The 27,646-nt window shown below is 40.0% G+C and overlaps 1 protein-coding gene across 14 annotated transcripts in view; it reads left to right on the top strand.

Moving 5' to 3' along the window:
* The window catches only part of LOC119655953 (sodium- and chloride-dependent transporter XTRP3), a 73,497-nt gene that overhangs the window by 37,228 nt on the left and 8,623 nt on the right, over window positions 1–27,646 (top strand). For 13 of the 14 annotated variants that reach the window (XM_038062157.1, XM_038062159.1, XM_038062158.1 and 10 more), the window contains exons 3-9: window positions 21,948–22,180; window positions 22,388–22,962; window positions 25,520–25,667; window positions 25,828–26,189; window positions 26,305–26,467; window positions 26,529–26,729; window positions 27,148–27,216. In XM_038062157.1, the coding sequence (XP_037918085.1) occupies window positions 21,948–22,180; window positions 22,388–22,962; window positions 25,520–25,667; window positions 25,828–26,189; window positions 26,305–26,467; window positions 26,529–26,729; window positions 27,148–27,216 (1,751 nt within the window). The remainder of the gene's footprint in view (window positions 1–21,947; window positions 22,181–22,387; window positions 22,963–25,519; window positions 25,668–25,827; window positions 26,190–26,304; window positions 26,468–26,528; window positions 26,730–27,147; window positions 27,217–27,646) is intronic. The other variant, XM_038062168.1, reaches the window with a different exon arrangement.

Consider the following 27,646-nt stretch of genomic DNA (forward strand, 5'->3'; position numbering starts at 1 on the left):
ACACTAGGAGTTCAACATTATTAGCAAATGTGAAAAAGTTCACATACAACAGACACAGACAAGTCGGGAAATAGGAAGCCCGGCACTTCACCTAATATAGCTCGTAGTGAATATGCGTTGAATATGCTCGATATCCAATTCGACATGGTACTGACACTTTATTTCATCAGGAGTAGTAATTTGACGTGGAAGGGGCAAATATGACTTGTATATGTGTGATTTGTGGTAGGGAGAGGCAAGGCCTCTGACCACTCAGACCAGAATATCCCGGATTCGTTTATGTATCGGAGGATTTCCGTTAGTGGATGCGATGCTGCTGATGCGCCCTTAGGCGACGCATTCATATAAAAAATGCTCCGTGGATTTCACGTGTTATCTTGAACAATTCCTATCCTGTACATATGTTCAGCTAGTGAATTGCGGAAATCGAACCCACTTTTGCTAAAACTTCTGAGATTTAATTTCCCTCTACACCACAATGACCGGGTACCAAGTGTATTTCCATCGTATTGAATCTAGAAATAGAATTCAATTGATTTTTACATTCCTGAAATGATGGCGCCAGTAAAATCCAAACCCACAGTTCTGTGCACCTCTTTTGTTTCACTTTAACCCACCATACTACGGTTGCATAAGCGAACATCTGCCTAATGACTTATTACTGACACATTACTACCTGGGCCCTAAGTCCCCATGTCGAGGCAAAAGTCCGCCTACACAGCCCATAAGCTGTGAGAGCTCGTTTTATCTTAACATTGGAATAACCAAAGAAGCTTTTTATTTGGAATGACTCCCAGATATTTCACTTAACACAAATTTGGCTTGCTATAACTTTGTTAAGAATGGTAGAATTTTCACCAAACTTTTCAGTATGGTTTCCTGCTAAAGTCTATCTAACTGCAAAATGTCATATATCTAGGATGTACTTAACGGCGGTGCGCAGTAAATGTTCAGAATATAATAATATACTTTAAAATAATAAAAACTTGTTGTTTCTTTTTCGTTGGTGTGAATGTTTATTCTTGCAAATACCTAACAAGTTAGCATTGATGAAGGGAACAAGTGGTTCCCGAAATATCGGTTTTTGCAAGAATAAACATTCACACCAACGAAAAAGAAACAACAAGTTTTTATTATTTCAAATAATTAATCGTTGGAAACACCGCATAATTTCACTCAGATAATAATATACTATTTATTATTGACTTTATTTGATTAGATATCGCAACGGAGAGTATTTTGGAGCCTAGATACCGTGTGCACAGACTACCATGATTTTTTGAGATTTTTGGCTTGTGTAGTTTCTGCGAACGGGTCCTTGATATTATATAATTCACTAATTTCGGACTGCCGAACTCCTCCCCTTCACAACCAATGGCAAAGCTAATATCTGCATCGAAAAGTACTAATCGAGACCTTTGATATCGCACATGGCTATATTCGGTGAAAACAAAATTTACACCCCTCTTTTGCATGTATGGGGACCTCTTAAACTCAACGTGGAACAAGGTTGTTTTCTAATAGATGGGTTTAACGACAAGCAGTGGTCGAAATACGTATAGAGACATTAGGCAATTTTTGTCTGCATCATAAAATTATTCTCGGTTGGAAATGTGTATCAGCCAAATCGGGTCATTTGCGGGAGGCTTGAAGGGGGTCACTCAGTGTATCAGGTTCCAAGGATCAATTTTTTACCATTAATTGTATTTAGATATAGTGGAGAACATTTGGGCAAAGTGATTTTTCGGTCATTTGGAAATGACAGCCTTAAACAAGTAAAGTGTCATATGTCGGATTTATGTCGATCGCCATAATGAAGCGCCGATATTGTAAAGGAGGGTGTTTTGAGGTGTAGATACCATTGTGCATGGACCACCATAATTTTTTAAAATTTTTCGATTGGATAGTTCTTGTAAACGGGTCCTTGGAGTAACTGACTCCTTTCGGACCCTTGCAGCCAATGTCAAAACTAATATCTGCTTCGAAAAGCATTAAACGAGACCGTCAAGTAGGTGTGGCAGATAAACGGATTTTATTTTATTTATTTTCATTTTTCAAAAAACCTTCAAATGGTTCGAAGCTTGTAAACGAAATTCATCCGCTGAACGAAAGATGAAAAAATAAGTGTCACGTACACCGTTGGGTCGCTTTTAAGGTTTTTGTGTAAAAGACAACGACGAGTTTAAGAATTTAATGGTTCTCCTGCAATGGGAAGAAAAGCCGTAGAGAAATCCTAACACAAAACTGTAGCCGCAAAATTTGAAAATCTCAGTAAAGTGCGAAGTGATTGGACGACTATTACAAGGCGGACGGCGTGGTTAATGTGGTATTCGCTGAGGTGTATCGATATTTTAAAAAAAATCTGCATGCCAGCGTAGAGGAATCGAGTATTTGCCAAACATTTAAGATATGCCAATACAGCGACCTGGAACATGAAGCGTGAAAAACACGCATGTGGTACTATTCAATTGTCCGAAGCTACTTAAAACCGATACATAATCCTCGGACTGCAATATTATTGAGAACCCTCGAGATTATATCGACGGTAAGCTTCGCGAACGCCGCATTTCAAACGAAAAGTACTTGATGGAAATTCTTCTAGAATAATGGAGAAAATTTGCAGCCGTATATATCCGACGTTCGGTTAAATCCATGCCACTGGCCAGTGGAGGATGTATTATAATATATGATGCTAAAAATCTTCGGATTTCAGTTTCTTTTGTATTTCGCCGTTAGCAAAGGTTTTATTTTATCCTTTCCCGTTTATTCTTTTTGCATTGTATCCAGGAGACCATACGTAACGGTCCTGTAAAGGGGTAAAATGCATACGTACTTTTCCCCACTTTCAGAACACTTATGTATTTCGTACGGCGGTGCCCGGATTTCAATTTTGCTCACTGTATGTATGTTATGCACATACAGTAATGTTGGTTTAGGATGAGCATAATATTTATGTATGTCTTCAATATTTACAATACATATAGTATATTTGAAAGTTTGGAAATGCATATATGAAGAAATATTTTGAATTTATAATTATCTGCGGGCAGCAAAACGTGCGTAGAAAGTTCTTAATATAAGATGAACACAAAACCCTTATACTTGAAGCGCGCAGCTTTCGGTATCCCGATTTGTTTGTTCCTGTTTTAATTGAACTTCTTCACATTTGCTAATATTGTTGAACTCCTAGTGTGAAGCGAAAACTGAAAAATGGTACGCAATTGAATTTTAAATTGTTAGGCGAATGCAACTGCACTCGAAGTTCAGACACGACCCGACGAGTGTTTTTCGTTCTAAAATTCTAACAAAAATAAATCATTTTTTAATCGATTTGTTACGTGTGAGGAAAATAGATCATGTACGCTAATCCCACACATTCACCGCAGATGTTGGACAAAACTGAACCACCTAAATATCACCCGATATGGAACACTCCGGGAAAAACCTGATGGTATCAGTTTCGTAGTCTAGCTCAGGTACCATAGTCGATGGTACCAGCTTCGTGAAACCTGGCACATCGAACATGGCGGATGTCTATTGTAAGCAATTAGACGAAATGATGCGACATTTTACTGAACCGAGATTCACTAATCAATCGGCTACCGCCTTCTTGCACGACCATACTAGACCCCATTCCGCCAAAGTGAGGGTGGTAAAGCTGCAGAAGTTGCAATTGGAAACTCTCCGTCACCCACCATATTCGTCAAACCTTTGGCCGACCGATTATCGCTTCTTTCAATTTTTTTTTTTTTAAAAAGTTTTAATACAATAAAAATGTTGATTTTGGACTTTTTTTGATTTATTTCATGGGAAAGGACCCAATATATTACCATTTCTTCCCAATAAAACCTCGAACTTTAAAAAGGAACGACGGACGTATATTTAAAAAAAATTGAATTTAATTAAAGACAACTCTTTACTAATCAAATGAATGAATGGAATTTGGATTCGACAAGTATCGAATCCAAGCCATTCGCAAAGATTATCACGAGCCTCATGCCGCACATAGCATTAGTGACCTCTACGTCCAAGCTATGACTGAGAAATGGCTAGGAATTCTGTAATGAAGGTGATCTGACGGATGTTCTGCTCTCCGAATTCCTACGTTGTGTGAAGCTGGGACTGGGACTGGGACGCATCTTTCGGGGAAGAATAAAATAAGCGCATTGAATGTATTCGCTATCCCTTCCCTGGCTTATACATTCGGAATATTGCCGTGGTCAAATTTTAAGTTCAAGGATTGATCTTTCAATCTTCTGAGTGGATTGAATTCAAACCAATAGCATATCGATGAATGGAAGTCGAAGGTAATGCACGATAAACATACGAATTGCCTTTGACAGCCATTTTTTGAACAGATGAATGTTTACGGGGAAGCCCTTTTCTGAGAAGGACGGATTTATGTGTGCCATTCAGGACGGCGTGGTCGTCACCCAATCTTATAAAAAGCTCATAATGAAAGAGCGGGTGGAGGACAACTAGTACAGATTGTGTGGTTCGGCGTTAGAGACGTTGGGCCATATCTTGCTGTTAGCTTCAGATAGTATACCAAAATCCCTCACGGCTTCCCTTAATGTTTTGAAATTATAAAATAAAATAAAATTATAAAAGTCTAGTTCAAACCATGCGGAAATACGTAGGTGTTCGCTGTTGCAAGCAGTCCTCGATGGATTCTTCTATTAACTTACCACCAGGCACCAACAAGCAAAGCCACTTTATATTTACTGTTAAGTAGGGAGGATAGTGTGAACCCAAATGCTTAGCACTTAGTGCTAGTATTAGGTAAAATCCGGCGTCTGTCGAGATTGTAACAACTCGAAAAATATAATATTAGCTTTTTTCGAACAAATGTAGGTTTTCTTCTATTTCTCCCGCTTGTCCTCTCTTTTGTGCTATAATTTAGTGGCTTACACATTAAAACAAGTGAACGTTCGGTTCGATAGTCATTATATAATCATTGGCGCAACAATCCAATTGGGTCAGGGCCTTGAAGTGTGTGTGTGAAGGGCTTTGGTTCAAGACCCTAACGGCACACTTACAGGATAACTATACCCTGTAGGAGGCAATGTGGTCACAGCATTGCGCTAGCCCGAGATTATTACCCTGATTTGACTCAGGTACTTTTCATGTGAGTCGACTGGTATCCGACGCCAAATCACGATACAAATCACACTGCGACCTTCCGTACGACAGCCTTGTGCTCTGACCACTCAACTATCCGGGCACTCGCTAATCATTACTTTATTTTCAAATGAAAGTCATCCTATTATCTACCATGGTACGCTTTAATTGAGTAGGGGGTACATCATGTTCTCGTTTCAGAAAAGAAAATTGAAAATTGCCGTGTTCGTTTGCTTGTAAATATATTTTACACCACTAATAATAGTCGTAAGCTTGAAGATTCTTCGATTTTTATTGGATTTCTTCATTCGATAATTTATTTTCACCTGCTGCCAGTAAAAGTTCAAGAATAAAAATCAATACTGTCTACACAACATTCGTTATATTTTTTTTTTTTTTGTTTTGGGGTAGGGTAGGTGAATGCATTTACGCACACAGTGTTGGACTCCCGATTCGGTACGTTGTCGGACTACCAACTAAACACCTCCCCATCGTCAGAGAGCTAGCCTGGAATCGTTTGTCACATTACTTCGGGCCAGCCCCCGAACTCTCCCGCCTTGCGGAGCCTTCAAATCAGGGAATTCCTTTCACCAACGGGAGGGGAGAGGAGGAAGGGAACTGTCAGTTCAAGGAACCCCCTGCCATTCGGCTCCTCCACCGGTCGAGTTCTATCTTCTTAGCAACGAGAAGGGCCCGAACGTAATGGGCAACACGGTTCCAGCTGTCAGCAGTCCTCAGCATCTCTTCCACAATGTTGTCTGGAGAGAGATCCCCTATGTTTAAATAGAGCTGCTGACGAACCCCATTCCACCTTCCACAAGAAAAAAAGGTGTGGTGGGCATCGTCCACAACTCCATTGCAAAACACACAATGCGGAGAACGCGCCTTTCCAATCTTGTGCAGGTAAGACTGAAAATTTCCATGCCCACTTAAAAATTGGGTAAGGAAATAGTCAGTCTCACCATGCTTCCGATTCAGCCACGCACCTAAGTTGCCGATGAGCCGCGCAGTCCATCTGCCTCTAGTTTCATTTTGCCAAGAGAGCTGCCACTCGTCTAGAGTGTGTTGCCGTTCTTCGCGAGCAACCACCTCCCTTGGCTCATCTCCCTTGCGCTTGTATATGGCCTGACGCTCCCTAGCAAGAAGGGCAACGGGGATAACTCCCGCGATCACCATCACGGCCGGTTCAGAGACTGTGCGGTACGCAGACGTCACCCGTAAAGCTCCCCGTCTCTGTACTTGCGCGAGGCGTCTACGATATACCTCCTTGTCAAGAGCGCCAACCCATACCTCTGCGCCGTAGAGCAGAGCAGAATGCGTTGAGCTCATCAGGAGACGTCGCCTACTAGACGTAGGACCCCCAATGTTTGCCATTAGCCTACTTAACGCCGAAACTCCAGCCGCAGCCTTGTTCGCTGCTGCTTGGATTTGCTCAGAAAAGCTCATCTTTGAGTCAAGAGTCAACCCGAGGTACTTTACCGCTGATTTTGACTTGATTATCGACTCGCCGAACGATATGGGACGCAGGGTCGGAATTCTCTTCTTAGTCAGGATGACTACTTCGGTTTTTTCCAGTGCAAGGTTGAAACCATGAGTAGTCATCCATCCGCTTACCCGTCGCATCAATATGCCGAGTCTGCTTTGCGCCTGTTCGACAGTGCGTCCAGCAACAAGCGCTGCAACATCATCTGCGTAGTCGACCACGCGCGACTCTTCTGGCATGTCATTCGTTACATACATGTAGTATATATGCACCCATGTTTCCCTCAAAAAGAACCATAATTGCCTTTAATTCCCCTCTCTTTTCAATATTTCTTTTATTTTGATTAAATTTCATGGGGAAGGGCCAAGGTGGCTTTCATTGTCCATTACGTAAATAGAAAAACGATGAATCTAGATATACATTTGTAGATATTTTTAATCATTTGAAACATACCCACACATTTTCTTGAAATATTCGTACATACATGTTTTCGTTAGAGTACATTTACATTAAAATTCTAAGTACATAATATAGAGTATGGATATTAATAGAACATGCTTGGCAATACACTTCTTTGCATGCAGGCGGATGTCTGTCCAGTTTTATGAATACGAATTTATTGCAATTTAGGTGTAAAATTGTTTGTGGCAAAACACTCTGCCTTAAGATGTCATGTGAGGGGCGGAAAAGTTGCATATATTTTGCGTTCAACTGAAAGACATTCCAATAATAACATGAAAAACGCTACACAAAGTTGAAAGGCTTTCAGAGTATTGCATTTAGGCATCCTCTTCAAAAGAGTCAAATTTGTGACCAAAATCAATGTATTGAAGAATTCAATTTCACCTGAAGTTCAATGCTATATGAGTTCACCACCTTATAATGAACTAAACACGTTGGGCCTTATTGGAATCAGATTCGGTGAAACATCATCGGTTATTCCTATTAACCTACAATAATTATGTCGTTTGTTGATTTTTTCCCTACTCCATTGCACTTGTTCTACATTCTCCACTAATCTTTTCAATCAAACATCAACGACTACTCCAGTACGACGAACGAACGTAATTAATTTGTTTCTCGTTTGCGTTTCCCATTGCGAATCGCCCAGTAAATCTAACCTACCCACTGTCAATTTAAATGAAATCTATTCGTCGATTTATAAAGGAACGTTTCCCATTTAAGTGAAGAAATAATTGTTCCGTGAAATTCCATTTAATTCCGTAGAGGTTTAATGAATTGGCGCATGTCAACCTTTTTAATTAAGTGAGAGTACGTCACTGCAAATAAAGGAGATTTGATTAAGACAAGGCCTTTCTAAGATGTTATGTAAAACTTGATTTGTGCTTTTAGTTTTTCGAATATTAAACAAATTCAAAGAAAATCAGAAAATCACAATTACTAGCTTTTGCTTTCGGGTCGGGATACCGGAAACTGGGCGCTTCCGGTATAAAAATTTTGTGTTCATGTTATGTGAAAACCTCTCTATGCACAATTTTCCATTCGTACATAGCTAAGAATACAAAATATTCCGTCACATTTTGCCAAACTCCAAGATACCCATAAGTACATACATATTAACGACATAAATACTGTATTCATTCTAAATAAACAAACGCTGTCTATTACTGCATGACGATGCATACGATATAGGTATTTTGATCTGACGCATCGTCACGCATTTCTACTTTACTCTGTGCACAAAAGTACACATATATACATATGTTACCCACGTAAATTAATAACCGCTGGTAATCAGGTACACATATGTCTATTTTATTGGTTACTACCTATTGCATAGACATACACATGTCTACCTCGATTAATTGACATCGATATGTGAATAACTACACAAACCCAAAGAATGAAACTAAAACGTCCCCATGGACCCCACCGTTCATATAAGTTCATTTTTAATGATGATTTACTTGAAATCTTCTATCATCATCATCGCCATCATCAACGGCGCAACAACCGGTATCCGCTCTAGGCCTGCCTTAATAAGGAACTGTTTTGCGCCGAGGTCCACCAATTCGATATCCCTAAAAGCTGTCTGGCGTCCTGACCCACGCCATCGCTCCATCTTAGGCAGGGTCTGCCTCGTCTTCTTTTTCTACCATAGATATTGCCCTTATAGACTTTCCGGGTGGGATCATCCTCATCCATACGGATTAAGTGACCCACCCACCGTAACCTATTGAGCCGGATTTTATCCACAACCGGACGGTGTGTGTAGGCTACGGAATCGTCCATCCTCATGTAGGGGGCCAAAAGTTCTTCGGAGGATTCTTCTCTGGAACGCGGCCAAGAGTTCGCAATTTTTCTTGCTAAGAACCCAAGTTTCCGAGGAATACATGAGGACTGGCAAGATCATAGTCTTGTACAGTAAGAGCTTTGACCCTATGGTGAGACGTTTCGAGCGGAACAGTCTTTGTAAGCTGAAATAAGCTCTGTTGGCTGACAACAACCGTGCGCGGATTTCGTCATCGTAGCTGTTATCGGTTGTGATTTTCGACCCTAGATAGGAGAAATTGTCAACGGTCTCAAAGTTGTATTCTGCTATCCTTATTCTTCTTCGTGTTTGTGTTTGACCAGTACGGTTTGATGTTGTTGGTTGATTCGTCTTCGGTGCTGACGTTGCCACCATGTATTTTGTCTTGCCTTCATTGATGTGCAGCCCAAGATCTCGCGCCGCCTGCTCGATTTGGATGAAGGTAGTTTTTATATCTCGGGTGGTTCTTCCCATGATGTCAATATCGTCAACATAGGCCAGTAGTTGGGTGGACTTGAAGAGGATCGTACCCCTTGCATTTACCACAGCATCACGGATCACTTTCTTGAGGGCCAGGTTAAAGAGGACGCATGATAGGGCATCCCCTTGTCGTAGACCGTTGTTGATGTCGAATGGTCTTGAGAGTGATCCTGTTGCTTTTATCTGGCCTCGCACATTGGTCAGGATCAGCCTAGTCAGTCTTATTAATTTCGTCGGGATACCGAATTCTCTCATGGCCGTGTACAGTTTTACCCTGGCTATGCTATCATAGGCGGCTTTAAAGTCGATGAACAGATGGTGCAACTGTTGTCCATATTCCAACAGTTTTTCCATCGCTTGCCGCAGAGAGAAAATCTGATCTGTTGCTGATTTGCCTGGAGTGAAGCCTCTTTGGTATGGGCCAATGATGTTCTGGGCGTATGGGGCTATCCGGCCTCGCAAGATAACGGAGAATATCTTATAGATGGTACTGAGTACAACATGATACCTCTATAATTGCTGCACTGTGTGATATTTCTCTTTTTATGTATGAGACAGATGATACCTCGTTGCCAATCATCAGGCATTGATTCGCTGTCCCATACCTTGAGCACAAGTTGATGAACCACTTGGTGTAACTGGTCGCCTCCATATTTAACCAATTCGGCTGTAATTCCATCGGCTCCTGGCAACTTATGATTTTTTAGCTAATGAATTGCGCGGACAGTTTCTCCTAAACTTGGTGGTGGCAGTATTTGTCCGTCGTCTTCAGTTGGCGGGACCTCCAACTCGCCGATGTTCTGGTTGTTCAGTAGCTCATCAAAGTACTCAACCCATCGCTCTAATATGCCCATTCTGTCGGAAATCGAATTTCCCTATTTGTTTCGGCAGGATGAGCATCGAGGTGTATAAGGCTTCATCCTGTTGACTTGTTGGTAAAACTTCCGCGCCTGGTGCGGTTGCTCCCTGTACTTTTCTAGTTCATAGACTTGTTGGTTCTCCCAGGCTTCCTTTTTCCGTCCGTGAAGTCGCTTATCCGCTCGACGGAGTTCGTGATAAGTCTCTGCGCGTGCCCGCGTTCTTTGAGAATGCAACATTACTCGGTATGCGGCATTCTTCCGTTCCGTTGCTAGCTTACATTCATCGTCAAACCAGCCGTTCCGACTCCTTTTGCGGCTGGGGCCAAGTATGCTTGTGGCCGTATCCATGATAACGTTCTTCAGGTGATTGTGAAGATCATTTGTTGATGCTTCATCTCCAGGTCCTCTGTTGATTGCGGTTATTGCGGCATCCATTTCCCTCTTATAGGTGTTGCGGAGGGTTGTGTTGTGGATGGCTTCAGTGTTCACTCTCACCTGATTGCCAGAGGGGATTCTGAGTGGTGTTGTAATTCGAGCTCGGAGCACCATGCCAACGAGATAGTGATCCGAGTCTATATTGGCCCCCCTATATGTTCTGACATTCATCAAGGCTGAGAGGTGGCGGCGTTCGATCAACACGTGGTCAATTTGGTTGAAAGTGGTCCCGTCTGGAGAGGCCCACGTATGTTTGTGGACCGCTTTCCGCGCAAACCAGGTACTTCCAACAACCATTTCGTGTGACCCTGCTAATTGAATAGTCCGCAGTCCGTTATCATTTGTTTTTTCGTGTAAGCTATGGGAGCCAACGTATCGCCTGAATACGGGCTCCTTCCCTACCTGGCTGTTAAAATCCCCAAGTATGATTTTGATATCATATCTGGGACAGGCTTCGAGGGTTCGTTCTACTGCCTCGTAGAAGGTATCCTTCTCCGACTCTGCAGTCTCCTCTGTAGGGGCGTGAACGTTAATGAGGCTTATATTTCTAAACTTGCCTCGCAAGCGCAGAGTGCATAGCCGTTCGCTTATGTTTTCAAAGCCGATAACAGCAGGTTTCATTTTTTGGCTGACTAAGAAACCTACTCCGAGCACATGGTTTACTGGATGACCGCTATAATATATGGTATAGTGGCTCTTCTCCAGGAAACCGGTCCCTGTCCATCGCATCTCTTGCAACGCTGTTATATCAGCCCTATAATGGGACAGGGTATCGGCTAGCTGCTCATCAGCTTCATCTCGGTACAGGGAGCGCACGTTCCATGAGAAAATGCGCAAATCGTTATTCCGTGTTCGTTGCCGGGTCCGTCGTTTTAAAATCCGTCCTGTCCGAGGCTCCTGTTGTGGCTTCGTAACAAGTTGTTTTCCGTGTAGGGTTATCAGCCCTACCCAACCCCCAACCTGGAGGATCAGTTGGTACAATTTGTCCCGTTTTTAGGCGCGGGAGACTCGCCTTCATCCTTCTCCGTCTGCAGCTTTTCGTTAAGAAAGAGCTCCCAGGGGTCACCATGTGGAGGTGGAGATAGGGTTTGGTAGTAGAGCTGTTGGTGTTGGCTCAGCAGGCATTTTCCAGGTTTTATGCTCCATCGTGAGTACCAATCCACGTTTCGCCCTGGGACCTATACTACCCTTTGACCTTCTATCACTTTGTTAATAATAGTCGGATTGCCTTCAAACTTCTCAGAATTGTGTCCTATATTATCGGGTATACTGACGTCAACTGTACTTCTGGGATGAACTTAAGCGGGGTTTTCCGGTAAATTTCTAAAATGTGGTAATATATTATTATTAACTTTATTTGTGCAGATATCCGCTTAGATTTCATATAGTTGCATCACTGTGATTTTTTTCAGATTAGGTAGGCTCTGAGAACGAGATCTGTATCATTTCTTGAGACTCACATTTTGGGCCCTATCTCCCCTATGTTTCACCTAATATCAGAAATAAGATCAGTTTCGAAAAATACTAATTCAGTCCTTTCATTTGACCATATTCTGTGAAAAAAATGTACACTGCCCTTTTGCATGTATGTTATTGAATTGATGATAGCTCCGGAATGGTTTTCCAGTAGTTGAGAGATAGCAAGTGTACTCTAGTAATGTATCTCTGGTCTTTAGTGTATCAGTTGAACATGATTCTGGCATTTTATGATGCTTTAACGTGCAAAACACAACTTTGCCCTATATCATGTTATGATTTCTAGGCTAAACTTCATCCCGTGTGAAGGCCGGTTTTCTAAAATAAATTTTGTGAAGAAGTGGATGAAGATACAAATACGAGTTTTTCACCATATATTTATTGATATCTTCAGCAATAAAATAATAGTTTTTTCAGCGCGATAGCATAGTTCATTATTGATATACAGAGCAACTTAAGCATCTATCTCCAAAAAAAGGTGTTTTTCTGCTGCTACGCGCTTTACATTGTATGGTTTCGTAATTTGCGCCGACGAGAACTCACTAGTTATGATTGGCCTAATGATGGATAGACACCTTAAAGGCAAACCAAAATAAAGATGGCGTTTAACATATTCAGATGGTTGTTAAGCTTATCAATTAGCAATTTTTCGATATACCTGCATACCTGCGATTTGTGCGAATAACCAACTTTCATTACCCCGGTATTTCCGTAAGCTACAGTTGCTCAAAGTTATCTTTTCCGGGTAAAGTTACTGCAGCCCCAAATACTAAATATCAATATCGGATTAAAGTGAGTAGTTTAACAAGTTAAATATACATAACGGGCTTCGTACATATGTAAAGTTCTGCCCTCAAAAATACATCCATAAGGAATTAACAAAACCTTTCATTCCGGTTTCCGTACTTGTTTACGTATGGGACAGATAATGCCTCGCTGCCAGTCATCAGGCATTCATAATTACTTGGTATAGTTTGCGGCCTTTATATTTAACCAGTTCGGCTAATGATACTCATGCTGATGAATTGCACGAATCTTTCCCCTATGCTTGGTGGAAGCAACATTTGTCCATCGTCTTCATTAGGCGCGATCTTCAACTAGCCGATATTGCGGTTGTTTAACAATTCATCAAAATGAGCATCGAGTTGTATATCGCCTCATCCTCCTGTTGTTAGGAAAACTTGCAGTTACCCCTTGTATTTCTCGAGTTCACTGACCTTTTGGTCTTCCCAGGCTTGCTGTTTTTGATTTTGAAATCACTTCTTCGCTCGACAGAGTTCTTGCTGTTTTTGCGCTTGCCCGCGTTCTTTCAAATTGGAGTTGGTATTGTTATTCGAACCCTAAGCTCCAACGGGATAGTGATCCAAGTCGATATTAGCCCCCTGAATATTTTGACATTGATCAAGGCTTTCGATTAGCACTTGATAAATTTGGTTGAAAGTAATCCTGTCTGAAAGGACCCACATAAAGTAGGTACTTTCAGTAATTATTTCATGTGCCGCTGCTAATTGGATAATCTGCAGTTCGTTTTCTTTCGCAATTTTGTGCGAAGAAGGCTATAGAAGTAGAAGTATGGCCTGAAGAAAGGTGTGTCCCTACTTGGCTCTTATAATCTTCAAATATGATTTTGATAGCATACCAAGGTAGGCTTCAAGGAATGGTATCCTTCTCCAAACAATGCAGTCTCCTCGCAAGCGAAGAGTGCATAGCGTTCGCTTATGCTTTCAGCAGGTTTCATTCTTTGACTGACTAGTAAACCTACTTCGAGCACATGGTTTACCAGATGGCCGCTGTAATACAAGGCTATTTTCCAAAAAAAAAAACGATCCCTAGCAGTGCATCTTTTGTAACACAGTAATATCAGCCTTATATTGGCCAGAGTATCTGCTAGCTGCTAAGCAAATTTTGGTCTGTACAGGGAACGAACGTTCCGTAAGAAAATGCATTTCATTTGTCTTTTTTTTTGCCGGATCCATCGTTGAGTAGTCTGGATTGACTCCGAAGGTCCTTCTGTGGCTCCATAACAATCTTTTCCACGTATTATTAAGAATCATGTTTGTAGTGTTCTTCAAGTGGAATCAAAATCAGTCGTCACGTTACGTCGACTGTTTGGAAAGAGATTGACGAACGATTCGAGCATACTAGGTCCCACTTTCTACCATAGCACATGTTTTGGGTCATTAATATAGTACTGGGCAGAGATTGGTTTTCACAATACACACCGGTGAAAATGTGAAGTGGTTGATGTATCGACTTCAATTGGAACTCCGCAAAGGATACACTATAATATTTTCATCGTATAGGATAAAAGCCGAATATGATGGTAATTCCATATTTCCATATCAGAACGATGTTCGAAAAAAGTTGTTTTAAAAGTCACTTAGCCAAAATGTGCACAACATAACACCTTTCTGAGGCTTATTCAGTGGCGTGTTTCGACCGCTCAATAAATATATTGTCACAACAGACTCCGTGAAAATGTCTTTCGAAACAATTGCAATCTGTAACAATTGTACAGAAATATAAAGCTGGCTCTAATTAAAGTTATCGTATTTGAGGAATTGAGGAACTTTCATCAACAAATTCAAATCTTTTGTCTTTTCATTTATTTATTTGCGGGGCGGCCAGATAAATGTTACAATAAAGCCCTATAGCAAAATCGATTCAAAAACAGGCGAACATTGCAGCTTTGTTTTTTTGCACAATATTTTTAAGATCATTACGGTGAAGCTGGGTGAGTTTAGAAGTCCTGAAATTGAACAAGATTTGAAAAAAATGCGCGTGAAATGATTTTCAGTGGTGACTGGAGTGTTAAACAGTGAAAATGCAGAAGTTAACCAGTGAGCAGGAATTTGGGATTTTTAAGTTAAGGGACGACACTGACCGCGATCGGGAAGGAAGTAGGATGTAGTCATGTAACTGTCTTAAGGTTTTTGCGCAGATATAGATATGTTTAAGTGGAAAAGCGAATCGGATAAGGACGGCGCGGAAGGATAGCATTTTAAAGGAAATTTGCTTAAAAAATCGATCTTACATCAAACCAAATAAGCAGTATACTTCCGCAGTGTCACCAAATAGATATCAGGTGGAGAAGTGTATGAGAAATAAATCTTCAAACAAGCCGACCACGAAAAAAGGCGGCGCTAACGGCTAAAAGGGTGTGGTTCGCTTAAAATTTGCAAAATAACATTATTTGCTGACGGATTGCAGGAAAGTAATATTTACCGGTGAATCAAAAATAAACCTCAGCCAGCTCGATGGAGTGCCTTGCATTCGCCGGAGGGTGAATGAGGAGTTGCGTCCAAGCAATACGGTTTCTAGAAACAAGTTCCTTGGATGTTACATAGTCTGGGAGGAATCATATTACGTTTGTAGTAATTCGGCATCAAGTTCACTCAATGCAGATGCCTACTTAAGCAGAATAAAAAATTATTTGGCACTAGCTGATTCAATGACTGCAAATTGGCCCGGTAATACCCCATTTACTACAGAAAATTTGATGGTGGATGAATGGTGATAACCGGTGGTCCCAGCAATTTTAATGGGTTAATATTTAAATTTATGGGCAAACTGAAATATGTTTTCTACGTTCCTTACTCAATTAACTGTTTTATAGTTTCGCAGTTTTTAAGTTATAATAAAACGTGTCTTAATATGTACATCAACCATAAATTTACAAGCTCATAGACAGAAACCTACACCAAACAAGTCGGGAAACCGGAAGCTGGGCGCTTCAGGTATAAAAGGTTTTGTTTACTTCTTTTCTGAGTATATTTGAGTGTAGAACTATCCCATTTGTATGTAGCCCGTTATGTATATGCATTTAGCATGTCAGATTTAGTACTTCCGTTTGTAAATTTGCATGGTAAAGGCAACTTTGAGCTACTGTAACTTTGTTACTAATAGAATGATTTTGATCAAACTTGGGGATAATATGGTTTATATTATATTTTATACTACTACCAACTTTTATAACTCTAGGATAAATTTAAGGGGGGTTTTACTCAATTTTCCAAAAAATATGGTAATATATTGTTATTAACTTAATTTGAACAGATATCGATATGGAGAGTATTTTGAGGCCTTTGAGTTTGATCAAAATCATACTATTAGTAGCAAAGTTACAGCAGCACAAAGTTGACTTTACCGTGTAAATTTACTACAACTAAATATCAATATTACACTAAAGTTGGTAGTCAGTAATGCTAAATGCATATACATAACGGGCTACGTACAAATGGGATAGTTCTACACTCAAATATACTCAGAAAAGAAGTAAACAAAACCTTTCATACCTGAAGCGCCCAGCTTCCGGTTTCCTGACTTATTTTTAAAGTTTAGCTTGAAAAACAATGGTCAATGTCTGTCTGTCTTTTTTTTTTTTTCATCGTTGGAAGGTGGAAAGGTTCAAAACCTACTGCTGCCTCCTACCATACAGTTATGTGAGACTTCTACTCACTAAAACCACCTCCTTCTTCTTCCACTCTCCCCACAGGACTGCTATAAGCATTGCATCGTGGGGCTGGATCAGTTCTTAGCTGCGACACATTATTGTTCGCTCCCTTTCTTGCTTTCTTCGCAGTTCTTCATGTCTTAGCTGTTCATGAATCATTTTCAGCTCAATTACCACTTGATTCCAAGCCTCCGTTGATTCCAACATAAACCCCACTATATTTCCAGGTGTTAAGCGCCTGTCTGCGATCGCCTCCAGCCTAGTTCGGTGTGCTGTAAACCTTGGGCACTCAAACACAACATGCTCCGCATTCTCAACCACGTTACCACATCTTGGGCACCATAGTGACCCGTCGTGTCCAAATCGATAAAGATAAGCCCGATAACCTCCATGTCCACTTGAAAACTGTGTTAGCTCGTAGCTTAGTTCCCCGTGATTCCTTTCCATCCATCTTCGAATGTTTGGAATGATACGTGCTAGTTGCCGTCGAAGTACAATAGACTGACCGATTGCATACATATTGTCGTAGAGACGCCGACCTTCATCCGCCAAGATGTCTATGGGGATTGTCCCTGCCAGTATGCTGCTTCTCCTGATGTCGTTCGATAAGCACTGCATACCCGGAGTGCACTTAGTCGATACGCCATTCCTAGTTTTCCGCAGTTTGATTTGTTTTCCAGAACGGTTGCCCAAACTGGAGCTGCGTAGAGTAGCACAGAACTAACTATCCTTGAAATAAGACGACGTCGACTTTGTCTTGGTCCACCAATGTTCGGTAGTATCCTCGAGATCGTTACAGCGATGCAAGATGCTTTAGTTGCAGCGCACTCAATGTGTTTTTTAAAGTTGAGTCTTTTGTCAATCATTACTCCCAAATATTTAAGCGACTCTTGGGAGTAAATTGTTTTTTCACCAACTTTAATTTTCACGGTCGTGTCTTTCCTTCTTTTGCTGATTAGCACTAGTTCCGTTTTATGTTCAGCAAGTGATAGACCGGACTTTTTCAACCAGGAATTGATCTCCCATATCGCTTCATTTGCAAAGATTTCGATATCGTCTAAGTATTTTGCCACTATTGTTACCCCGATATCGTCCGCAAAGCCAATAGTTGTCACGCCGTTAGGAAGGCGTAGCGTCAGCACTCCGTTGTACATAATTAACCACAGTAAGGGACCTAAGACAGACCGCACGTCATTGGGAATAATTTCTCTCCATCGTCCGAGTCGCAATGTAATCTTCTTCCAAGAAGAAATGCAACAACGTGTACGCATCGTTGTACTTTGGACCTATAGTTTGGTTAGAGCCTCTACAATTTTCGTCTACTTTGCAGTGTTGAATGCATTTTTTACATCGAGTGTCACCACTGCGCAGCATTTGTCATTTTGTATTGCAGCGCGAGCCAGGCCAGTCACCATGCTGATTGGATCAATGGTTGATCTCCCCTTACGAAACCCGAATTGGTTGTCGGATAGGCCTCCTTCCTTTTCCGCAACAGCGAGCAGCCTGTTGTATAATACTCGTTCAAATAGTTTACCAATGGTATTGACCAAACATATCGGTCGATATGAGGAGGGGTCTCCCAATGGTTTACCTGGCTTCGGAATAAGTATCAACTTTTGCAGCTTCCATTGCTCGGGGAATTCTCCTTCTCTAAGGCATGCCGTAAAAACTTTGCAAACATACCTGGTGCTGACCTGGCTGCCACTTTCAGGGCGATATTCGGGATTCCATCTGGCCCTGGGGTCTTATTTTCAACGAATTTCCTTGCTGCATCAAAAATTTCCTCTTCTACCACTTCAGGAATTTCGTCGGGGTTTACATGCACTTTAAGCAGATTTGTGTAGTTCACATCCTCTGGGAAGAGAGTGTCCACTATGTTTTGTAGTAATTTTGGACAGGTAATCGGTGGGGAGCGCTTGCCTTTCAGTGATGACATTACAGATCTGTAGGTGCCACCCCATGGATCAGAATCAGCTTCGGTACACATCCGCTTGAAATGTTCGGATTTGCTCTTCGTGATAGCTACTTGCAATTTTTTCCTCGAGTTCTTGTATTGCATGTGCAGCTCAACGAATTCAGGTTGATTTCTTCTGCGCTGGGAGCATCTCCTAGCTCTGAGGCAGTTTTTCCGACAATCGTCAATTTCTGAATTCCACCAGAAATTGGGATTTCGTCTTCGGAAAGCGCTACGCCGTGGCATAGACGCATCGCATGCCCGCTGCAATTTTTCCGCGGCCTGTAAAGCTTTTTCTTGTGCGCTTCCCGATACTAATGTGTCATCTAGAAGTACCTCCTTGAATATTTCTTCATCGAATTTGTTAGTTACCCAGCTCATCGTTATTCTTTTTGGTGGCTTCATATAATTCCTACGCGAAGTTTGGAAGACAATAGCCTGATGATCGCTGTGTGTGTACTCTTCGCTAACATGCCACTGCAAGTCTTTGATAAGGGTGTCACTGACGAAAGTGAGGTCTACTACCGATTGTAATTCTCCCCTCTGGTATGTGTTGGCTGCCCCAGAGTTCGCAAGTACGACATTTAGACGCGAGAATGCCTCTAGCAGTATTTGTCCCCTTGCATTTGTTTTTCTGCTTCCCCATTCTTCTGCCCATGAGTTGAAATCACCGGCAATTATTTTGGGATTATAGCGCCTGGCATCAAAAGATAGTTTCTCAAGCAACAAAGTGAATTCCTCCAGCGTGAGGCTCGGGGCTGCGTAACAACTATAGACGTATATACCTCCTATTTTGGCACGTGTAAATCCGTTCTCTGGATGTTTTTTTACATCTTCTATAGCACGACTTCTGCAGCTCCATATCGCGGCTTTGCTGTTTTTGTCAGCTACCCATACTCCGCTATGAAGATTTTCATATTGTTCGGATACAATAGCTACGTCGACATTATTTTTAAACACGCTCTGGGAGAGCAGGTCTTGGGCCGCTCGACAGTGGTTCAGATTTAGTTGCATAAACTTCATTTGTGCTTATTTATGAACGCTTTTCTGAATACTGGGCAATTACTGCTTCCTGCAATGTGGGCGCTGTCGCTATTTTTCATTTCGATACAGAACACGCATTTGGCCTTTCCGTTGCAATCCTTCGCAAAATGGCCTCGCTCTCCGCACTTGCGGCACAGACTAGATCTGTATTGTGAGCTGTTACAGGCTTTCGCAATGTGGCTGAACTGCCAGCACTTAAAACATTTATGCACCTGACTTTGCTCCCGTATCCGGCAAACCACCCATCCAATACGAACTTTACCTGCTGCTATCGCCTTTTTTGCTGCTTCGATAGGAAGACTTGTCGACGCTATCTGTGTATCCCCGTACGCCTTCCTAAGTCGTAGCACGTTGGCCTCGCTCACTGACTGTAGTTCTAATTGAGATTGCAAGGCTTCACAGATCTCCGACTTCGTGGCGATTTCGTCCAAGTCCTTACATTCTATCCCCACTGAATCTCTGCTCATTTTGATTGCCGCAGCCTCACCTAGTGCCACTTCGATTTTTTTTCGTAGGTTTTCGCCTACATCTTCACCCGCTTTAAGCTCCAGCAACAGATCACCTTTCTGCGTACGTCTGATACGCGTAACATTACCGCTTAGTTTACTTTACGCAAAATCTCCGCGTACGTCAGCTCGCTAGTTTTTGTTATGATCAGCGCGTCTGGCCTGGCTCTCCTTTGCAACCGTTTCTTACCTTCTATCATACTTTAGTCCAGGTAGATTCTTCGGCGCGGTTAGTGGCCTTTTCCGGGTGGGCCGATAAGCTTCCGTCTCCTGTCTTCCTAGGTTGCGCCGGAATTGGTTACATACATGTAAAAGGGGGGTGGACAATTTTTTTTAGCGAATGTAGTCATGTGGGGTATCAAATGAAAGGTCTCAATTAGTACTTTTCGAAGCCGGTCTTAGTTTTGAGATTTGTTAAAAAGACGGGGGAGGCTTCAAAATACTCTCCATATCGATATCTGTTCAAATTAAGTTAATAATAGTATATTACCATATTTTTGGGGAAATTGAGTAAAACCCCCTTAAGTTTACCCCAGAGCTATAAAAGTTGGTAGTAGTATAATATGAAGCATATTATCCCCAAGCTAGATGAAAATCATACTATTACTAACAAAATTACAGTAGCTCAAAGTTGACTCTCCCCTGTAAATTTACTGCAACTAAATATCAATATCACATTGAAGTGTGTAGTCAGATATGCTAAATGCAAATACATAACGGGCTACGTACAAATGGAATAGTTCTACACTTAAATATACTCACAGAAGAAGCAAACAAAACCTTTCATACCTGAAGCGCCCAGCTTCCGGTTTCCCGACTTGTTTTTTTTTGAAACCGTTGCCATATTTTAAAAGTTAGAATTATGACAAATCCTTCGTGCAGCCCCTAGATAGTACGATATACTAACGATAACTCTCTAAAATTCTGATTTCGGATTAATCGTTATCGTGTGCACCGCAAAACATTCCCGAAAAAAATTCTTAGAAATTAGCTGTAGATACTTAATTAATATAATAATATTTTTTCTTAAAAAAAAAACTTTTACAAGTACACCACAATGTGTATTAATTGATGTTGGTAACAGTACTATGCTGTTGAAAAAAATCGAGTGAAGGTTATAACATTCACTGCAGCTGTATATAACCCCTTAATAAACCAAGTAATGAATTTTTGGAGGTGAACAAATAACTCTTCATATATATATCCGTACATCCTTAGAAGTTTATTCATTTCGTAAAATAAAGTCCGTGCTTGTACGCTTGATGAATATCTTATTATATTTAATGATGCTTCTTCGCCTTAACATATAAGTCTGCGGATTTATTGAAGATTTAATATAAAAAGCAATGAGACGTAGTCGTCGGAATTCAAATGATATATTTTCTTTTTACGTACCGAATCTTCAGCCACCTTCAGAAAAGTATTCATTTTATTATTCCTTTCGCCAACGAATACACATACTAGGTGGAATGAGCACCAATAATTGTAGCCACATGTCTTACTATGTGCGTGGATGTTTCCTTCCGCCTCATTTCGATTGTGTTCCAGTTTCTCATATTATTCATTACATCCGTGTTTCATTAATACTATTTTCTCTCCGGGAAAAACAAGTAAATACGTATGTGACTAGGAAAAGGCTTTACCATGACTTACTGCAATCCAAATTATTCCATACATTTATGTGGAAATGTTTCATTATGCTTGCATGAATAGTTTCCAGGGAGCTTGAGTGACGTCAAGTTATCCAAAATATGTTACCTGTAATATTTAGATATAAAGGAAATCTAGTAAAACGAAATACACACATTTTCATTCAATAAATTCCATATGCTAACATGTATTTTCCATGCTCATTCGTTTCAGGTGCCTTCCTCATACCATTCATGATAATGTTAGTACTTGAGGGAATACCGCTATTCCTTATTGAACTTGGTATTGGACAACGTATGCGCTTGGGAGCATTAGGCGTATGGAATACTATTCATCCTTGGCTGGGTGGAATTGGAATATCGTCATGCATTGTAACACTATTCGTTGCGCTTTATTACAATGTTATCATTACGTGGTGTTTCTTCTACTTGTTCAACAGTTTTCGGGTAAGTAGTCAATTCATACTAGGATTCAAACCTTAAGATAGAGTCCATGATGAAGGTCCCCCCTGTTCTTTTACTCCAGCAGTAAAATGAGCACTCGAATATAGCATGATAGTTTTCGTTATTACTGACCTTATTCGATAATATAGTTTCCTTTTCATTTGTTTTACGCCTTACATACATAGTTTGCTAATTCTATTCACTTTTCAGTTTCCCTTACCATGGTCATCATGTCCAATGATAAATGGCAGCGAAGTGCCCGAATGCGCGCGATCGTCAGAGACAGCTTATTTTTGGTATCGAACAACTCTTGATGCAGCTCCTTCTATGGAAGAGCCTGGTGGCCTAAAATGGTGGATTGTCTTATGCCTGCTCCTATCATGGACAGTTGTATTTTTCATTGTAATGAAAGGCATTCAAAGTTCAGGGAATGTGGTTTATTTCACATCACTTTTCCCCTATATTGTGTTAACTATATTTTTCGTGAGGGGAATAACATTAAAAGGAGCAGGAGCAGGACTCATGCACATGTATACACCGAAAGTCGAGAAATTAGCTAATCCAACAGTATGGTTGGATGCTGCAACTCAGGTATTCTATTCATTCGGTCTCGCATTTGGATCGTTAATAGCCTTCGGAAGTTATAATCCACCAAAGAATAATTGCGTTCGAGATGTCGTCCTAGTGTCAGTCTGCAATGCAATCACTGCAATATATGCCAGCGTTGTAATATTTGCTATTTTGGGATTCAAAGCTACAGTGAATGTCGAACGATGTATTGAAGTGTAAGTATTCAATAAATAACCAAAATTACCACTAATTTGGTTAATTTTAAATAAAACAAATATTGTTTGTTTAGTTCTATGGTTCGAAGTTTTTATTTCCATTACGCGTATACTAGTATCCCATTCTAATAGATTCATAAGTAATGCGATTATTGACCTTATTTTGTCTTATATTTTTTATCCAAATCAACAGAATTGCTATATTCATTGCCACTCTAATTGCTCTATCTATTATGTTGTTGACTCTACAACAAAAAACAGAAGTGCGATCACAAAGATTTAACCAAATAAAATTTGTCCATTTCCAATCCACTAAGGGGGTCATCCCGTGTGTCGGATCCGAGGAATCTAATTTTTTGCATCAATTGTATCTAGACATAGTGTAAAATATATGGGCAAAGTATTTTTTTGATATTGGGAGTCGTTCGGAAATTATAGTGTTAAACACGTGATAAGTCACATGCCAGATTTATGTCGATCGCCGTAATAAAGCTTGTATTTATCGGTCCGAATGACTTCGCTAATAGGACAAGAAGTGAAGCCAAGGCAGTACATGTGTGTCTTGTATAAACCTAAGGTTTGTGGACTAGGTATAGCAGATTAATGGCCAGTTAAGGTTTTATGGCTAAAAATAGCATTCTACTTTTTATATGCGTTTTTCTCGAAACTGCATGTTGAAAATCGGCTGCCACCAAAGCCCAAACTCTATTCAAAGAAATTCTTTGAAATTTTCAAGACTTATTCAGAACATATTTCTACGGTCCGCAAATTAGAATAATTGCGATTCAATTAGTACTTTTTTATGTTCATTAACGAAGCCGCGAAAAATCACCAAAATTCACAAAAAAACTTAACACGGCACCAATAATTTAGCTTTTAATATTTTTTAATATTACTAGTTTGCGGACTGTAGTTAAGTCTGTACGTTAAAATGCCGTTTACTTTTTTCTTTAAGATGATCGCTGCGCCCTCTAGTGTGGCAGCAGAAAACACCTTTTTTGGAGATGGGTGTATAAATTTCTCTGTATTTCAATAACGAACTATGCGATCGGGCTGGAAAAATTACTATACACGCCCAAGATATTACTAAATCTATGGCGAAAAATTCGTATTTGTATCTTTATCCAGTTCTTCACAAAAAATTTCTAATAAAAAAGACAAAAAAAACGGCCTTTACACGGGATGACCCCTTTAAAAGTCTTAGCTTTTCTTCAATTCAGTTGTCATCTTTAGGCAATACCATAAAGCAAGATGTAATGCCACCTTTTCAACTGACTTCAAGTATGATAGGCATCCAAATGCAATACAACACTAGAATGGAAAGCTAAACATGGAGGGGGGGGGGGGGGCAGAGGGGGCCTTATAATCATATGTTCATACTTTACTTTGATGACTATCAGTATAAGTAAATTAAACAAGTCGGGAAACCGAAAGCTGGACACTTTAGGTATGAAAGATTTTGTGCATTTCTTTTATAAAGAATTTGTCCCATTAGTATGTAACACGTAATATACGCATATATTATGTGAGAATATTCGCTTTCGGGTGATATTGACATTCAAAATCTTGAGTTTCCAAAGGAGTGACAACTTTGATCTATTATAATTTTGTTAGTATTAGTGCGGTAGGATCAAGCTCTATATTATACCCTACATTACTGCAATTTCGTGGTGCTAAGATGAGCTTAAGGGGAGATCTGCAGCCATTTACTAAAAATTATAGTAACATACTATTATTAACTTTATTTGAAGGGATATCGGTATGAAAGGTATTTGGGAGCCTAGCCACCATGTAGTGGCAGCCTCTTGTTTTTTTTCAGATTTTTCGGTTGGGCAGTTTCTGAGCATAGCCCCGTTAAATGAATGATCACTTTCGACCCGAACTCCCCTTTTCCAACAAATGTCAAAACTTCGGAAGGTATTAACCGAGACCTTTCATTTGATACCCCACATGACTATATTTGGTGAAAAAAAATGTTGTAGGCTTATGGCGCATTGCATTACGATGATAACGAAACACAGTTGAATTGAAATTCATTAGGAATTTGTTGAATCTACAAATCACTCAGCATTAAAAGAAAGATCTTATATCGCTCAGAAAGGATGTCGCAAAACAGCATCCATATTTTGCAGAATTTTTTTGTGAACCGTGGATAGGAGGATAGACCGAAAAAATCAATAGACCTATACCTTTCCCGCAACGAAATACATTTCAGAATTATGTATCAAACTAGTGTGCAGCAAAGCTTGTTCAATTTTTATCCAATAGGTTTGCATTTCAATATTAGCTTCTTTAATAAGCAGCCCCGTCCCAGAGGTGGTTCATTCAATCACTTAAGCCATGGCATTGTCTGAGATGCTTGTCCACTACTTATCTCTTCTTTCAAGATAGGTTTATTAAGAACAGCTTCTGATAACCTCATTCCGCAAAAAAATGTATATGGCCACCTGTAGTAGCCAATAAGGAACTATAAAATTGTTTGAGATTGTTAAATGAATTCAAAATTTATTTTTGACTTCCTTGATGGGATATCTCTATTTATTTTTCTCTTTTCTAGTAATAAAGGAATTCTGTTCAATCACAAATTAATTCCGTCCAAAAATGTATCAACGGAGGTATATGAAAACGCTATGGCTAGTTTAAGCCCAAACTTCACAACAACTTGGGAAATGGAAAACTGCAGTCTTTCTACCCAGCTCGATAATGTGAGTGATAACTAATGAATTATTTAAATAAATTTTTATCTTAATTGGTTGAGGCAATTCGTTGGAGAAATTTGTGCTCGATTGATTGCTTTCGGCGCATAAGGATACAACGCTCAAAACCCATCACCTTATTTTAATATCTATCTATATCTAACCACAGGCCGCTGAAGGAACTGGTTTAGCTTTTATTGTTTTTACCCAAGCAATTGTCGAATTACCTGGCGCACCATTCTGGGCGATACTTTTCTTCACTATGCTACTATCACTGGGTCTAGGATCACAAATCGGAATTTTGGAAGGCATGCTATGTACTCTGTTCGATATCGACATTGTCAAACGTGTGAAAAAACAACACGTTACTGCGGTGGTTTGTATATTTTGCTTCTTAGTTGGATTTATATTTTGTACGGGCGCTGGTGAATATTGGCTAAAAATGTTCGATTCATTTGCTGGCACGTTAGGCTTAGTGGTGGTGGCATTAATGGAGGCTATTGCAGTGATATATGTTTACGGACATGAGAAGTAAGTCGAGTTTTCAAATTTTAACTTGTTAATATTTTCGTGACTATATTGAAAAGTCCACGCTATATCATTCACTAATTCATTCTTTAATTTCCATTTTTCCTAAATTTACCAGGTTCACCGAAGACATTTATCAAATGACCGGATACCGACCTGGCCTTTATTGGCAATTGTGCTGGAGGTACATTGGACCTGCCATCATGTTGTGTATTTTGATTGCATCAGTCGTATTCATGATCATCAAAAATCCAACCTATAGTGCGTGGAGTGCAGAATTGGTATGTAGCTCAACATTTACTCTAATTTATTACATTAACCACATTTGCTTTGACATTAAAGGGTGCTGTTGTGCAAACAAATTATCCCAATTGGGTTATGGCAATAGCATTGATCATGATTTTGGCAGGAATCTTACCAATTCCTGTTGTGTTCCTGCTGAGAAGCTTCCAATGTCTGAAATATGACTTGGATATTCATCAAGGATCAATTCGTCGTAATGAGACCACAGCTTCCACGAAGGAAATGATCGACGAGGACGATGTAAGCATTTGGTTGCTAGAAAACAAAACACATGTCTGTAATATGATTTATTCCATATACTCCATTCGCTCCGGACACTGTTTTGTTGATCTTGTATAAAATAAGTATATCAAAAAGAGTAGAGAGTAGAGCCCATAATATCGTTGAAGTTCAAAATGAACAAATGTAAGCCTATGTTTCGCGTGTATATCCGTTCCAAATGATAATAATTGATAAATCCACTTTCACTCTTTTAGATATAGCACATTCATATACAAAAATATGTTCTGTGTTTGGTTTTGTCCTTATATCAGTTAGTCAAAGATTTCATTCAAGGCTTTTACTGTGTTTCACTATAAATTACTGATCACTAGAATATATACTGTGCTAACTACATAGTTTGTAATAAATAACAAATCAATGTCTACTAAAAAAATAGGTTGTGAGTCCTGATCTTCCACCACATGACTCTTTGACTGCAACACGATTTACGATCGGCGACTTCGACGTAAGTGAAAATTTCAGAAAATTCTGTAATTTTGTAGAGAAGATGTTCAGTTCGTTAATTTCTTTACAAGAAAAAGTAAGAAGAGGGGTTTCGTTAATTTAATTTTTGGTGAATGTGAAAAAGTACTCTTCCCCTAGAAACGGAAAACTATCGGTCATACTATTACCCATTTTTTATAATAAATTACTTATCTCTGACATAAAGAAGTACTGAGTCTCACAGTGCGGTTTCCCCTAAAAAAATCTAAATAGTTCATAGCAATATTGCATTAAGGCCACTTTAATTTGCAGTTCTTTATCAATTTGAATTCCTCTGAAAAAGATTTCTCTGTTTCATTTTTATTCTATAGCTATAGCTCTTGTGACACCCTTATCAGGGACGATCACATTCCCAGGTACCTTATTTTCACTTCAGTATTACTGAAGGTTAC

The sequence above is a fragment of the Hermetia illucens genome, chromosome 4 (assembly GCF_905115235.1).
Source record: "Hermetia illucens chromosome 4, iHerIll2.2.curated.20191125, whole genome shotgun sequence".
In the NCBI taxonomy this organism is placed as follows: Eukaryota; Metazoa; Arthropoda; class Insecta; order Diptera; family Stratiomyidae; genus Hermetia; species Hermetia illucens.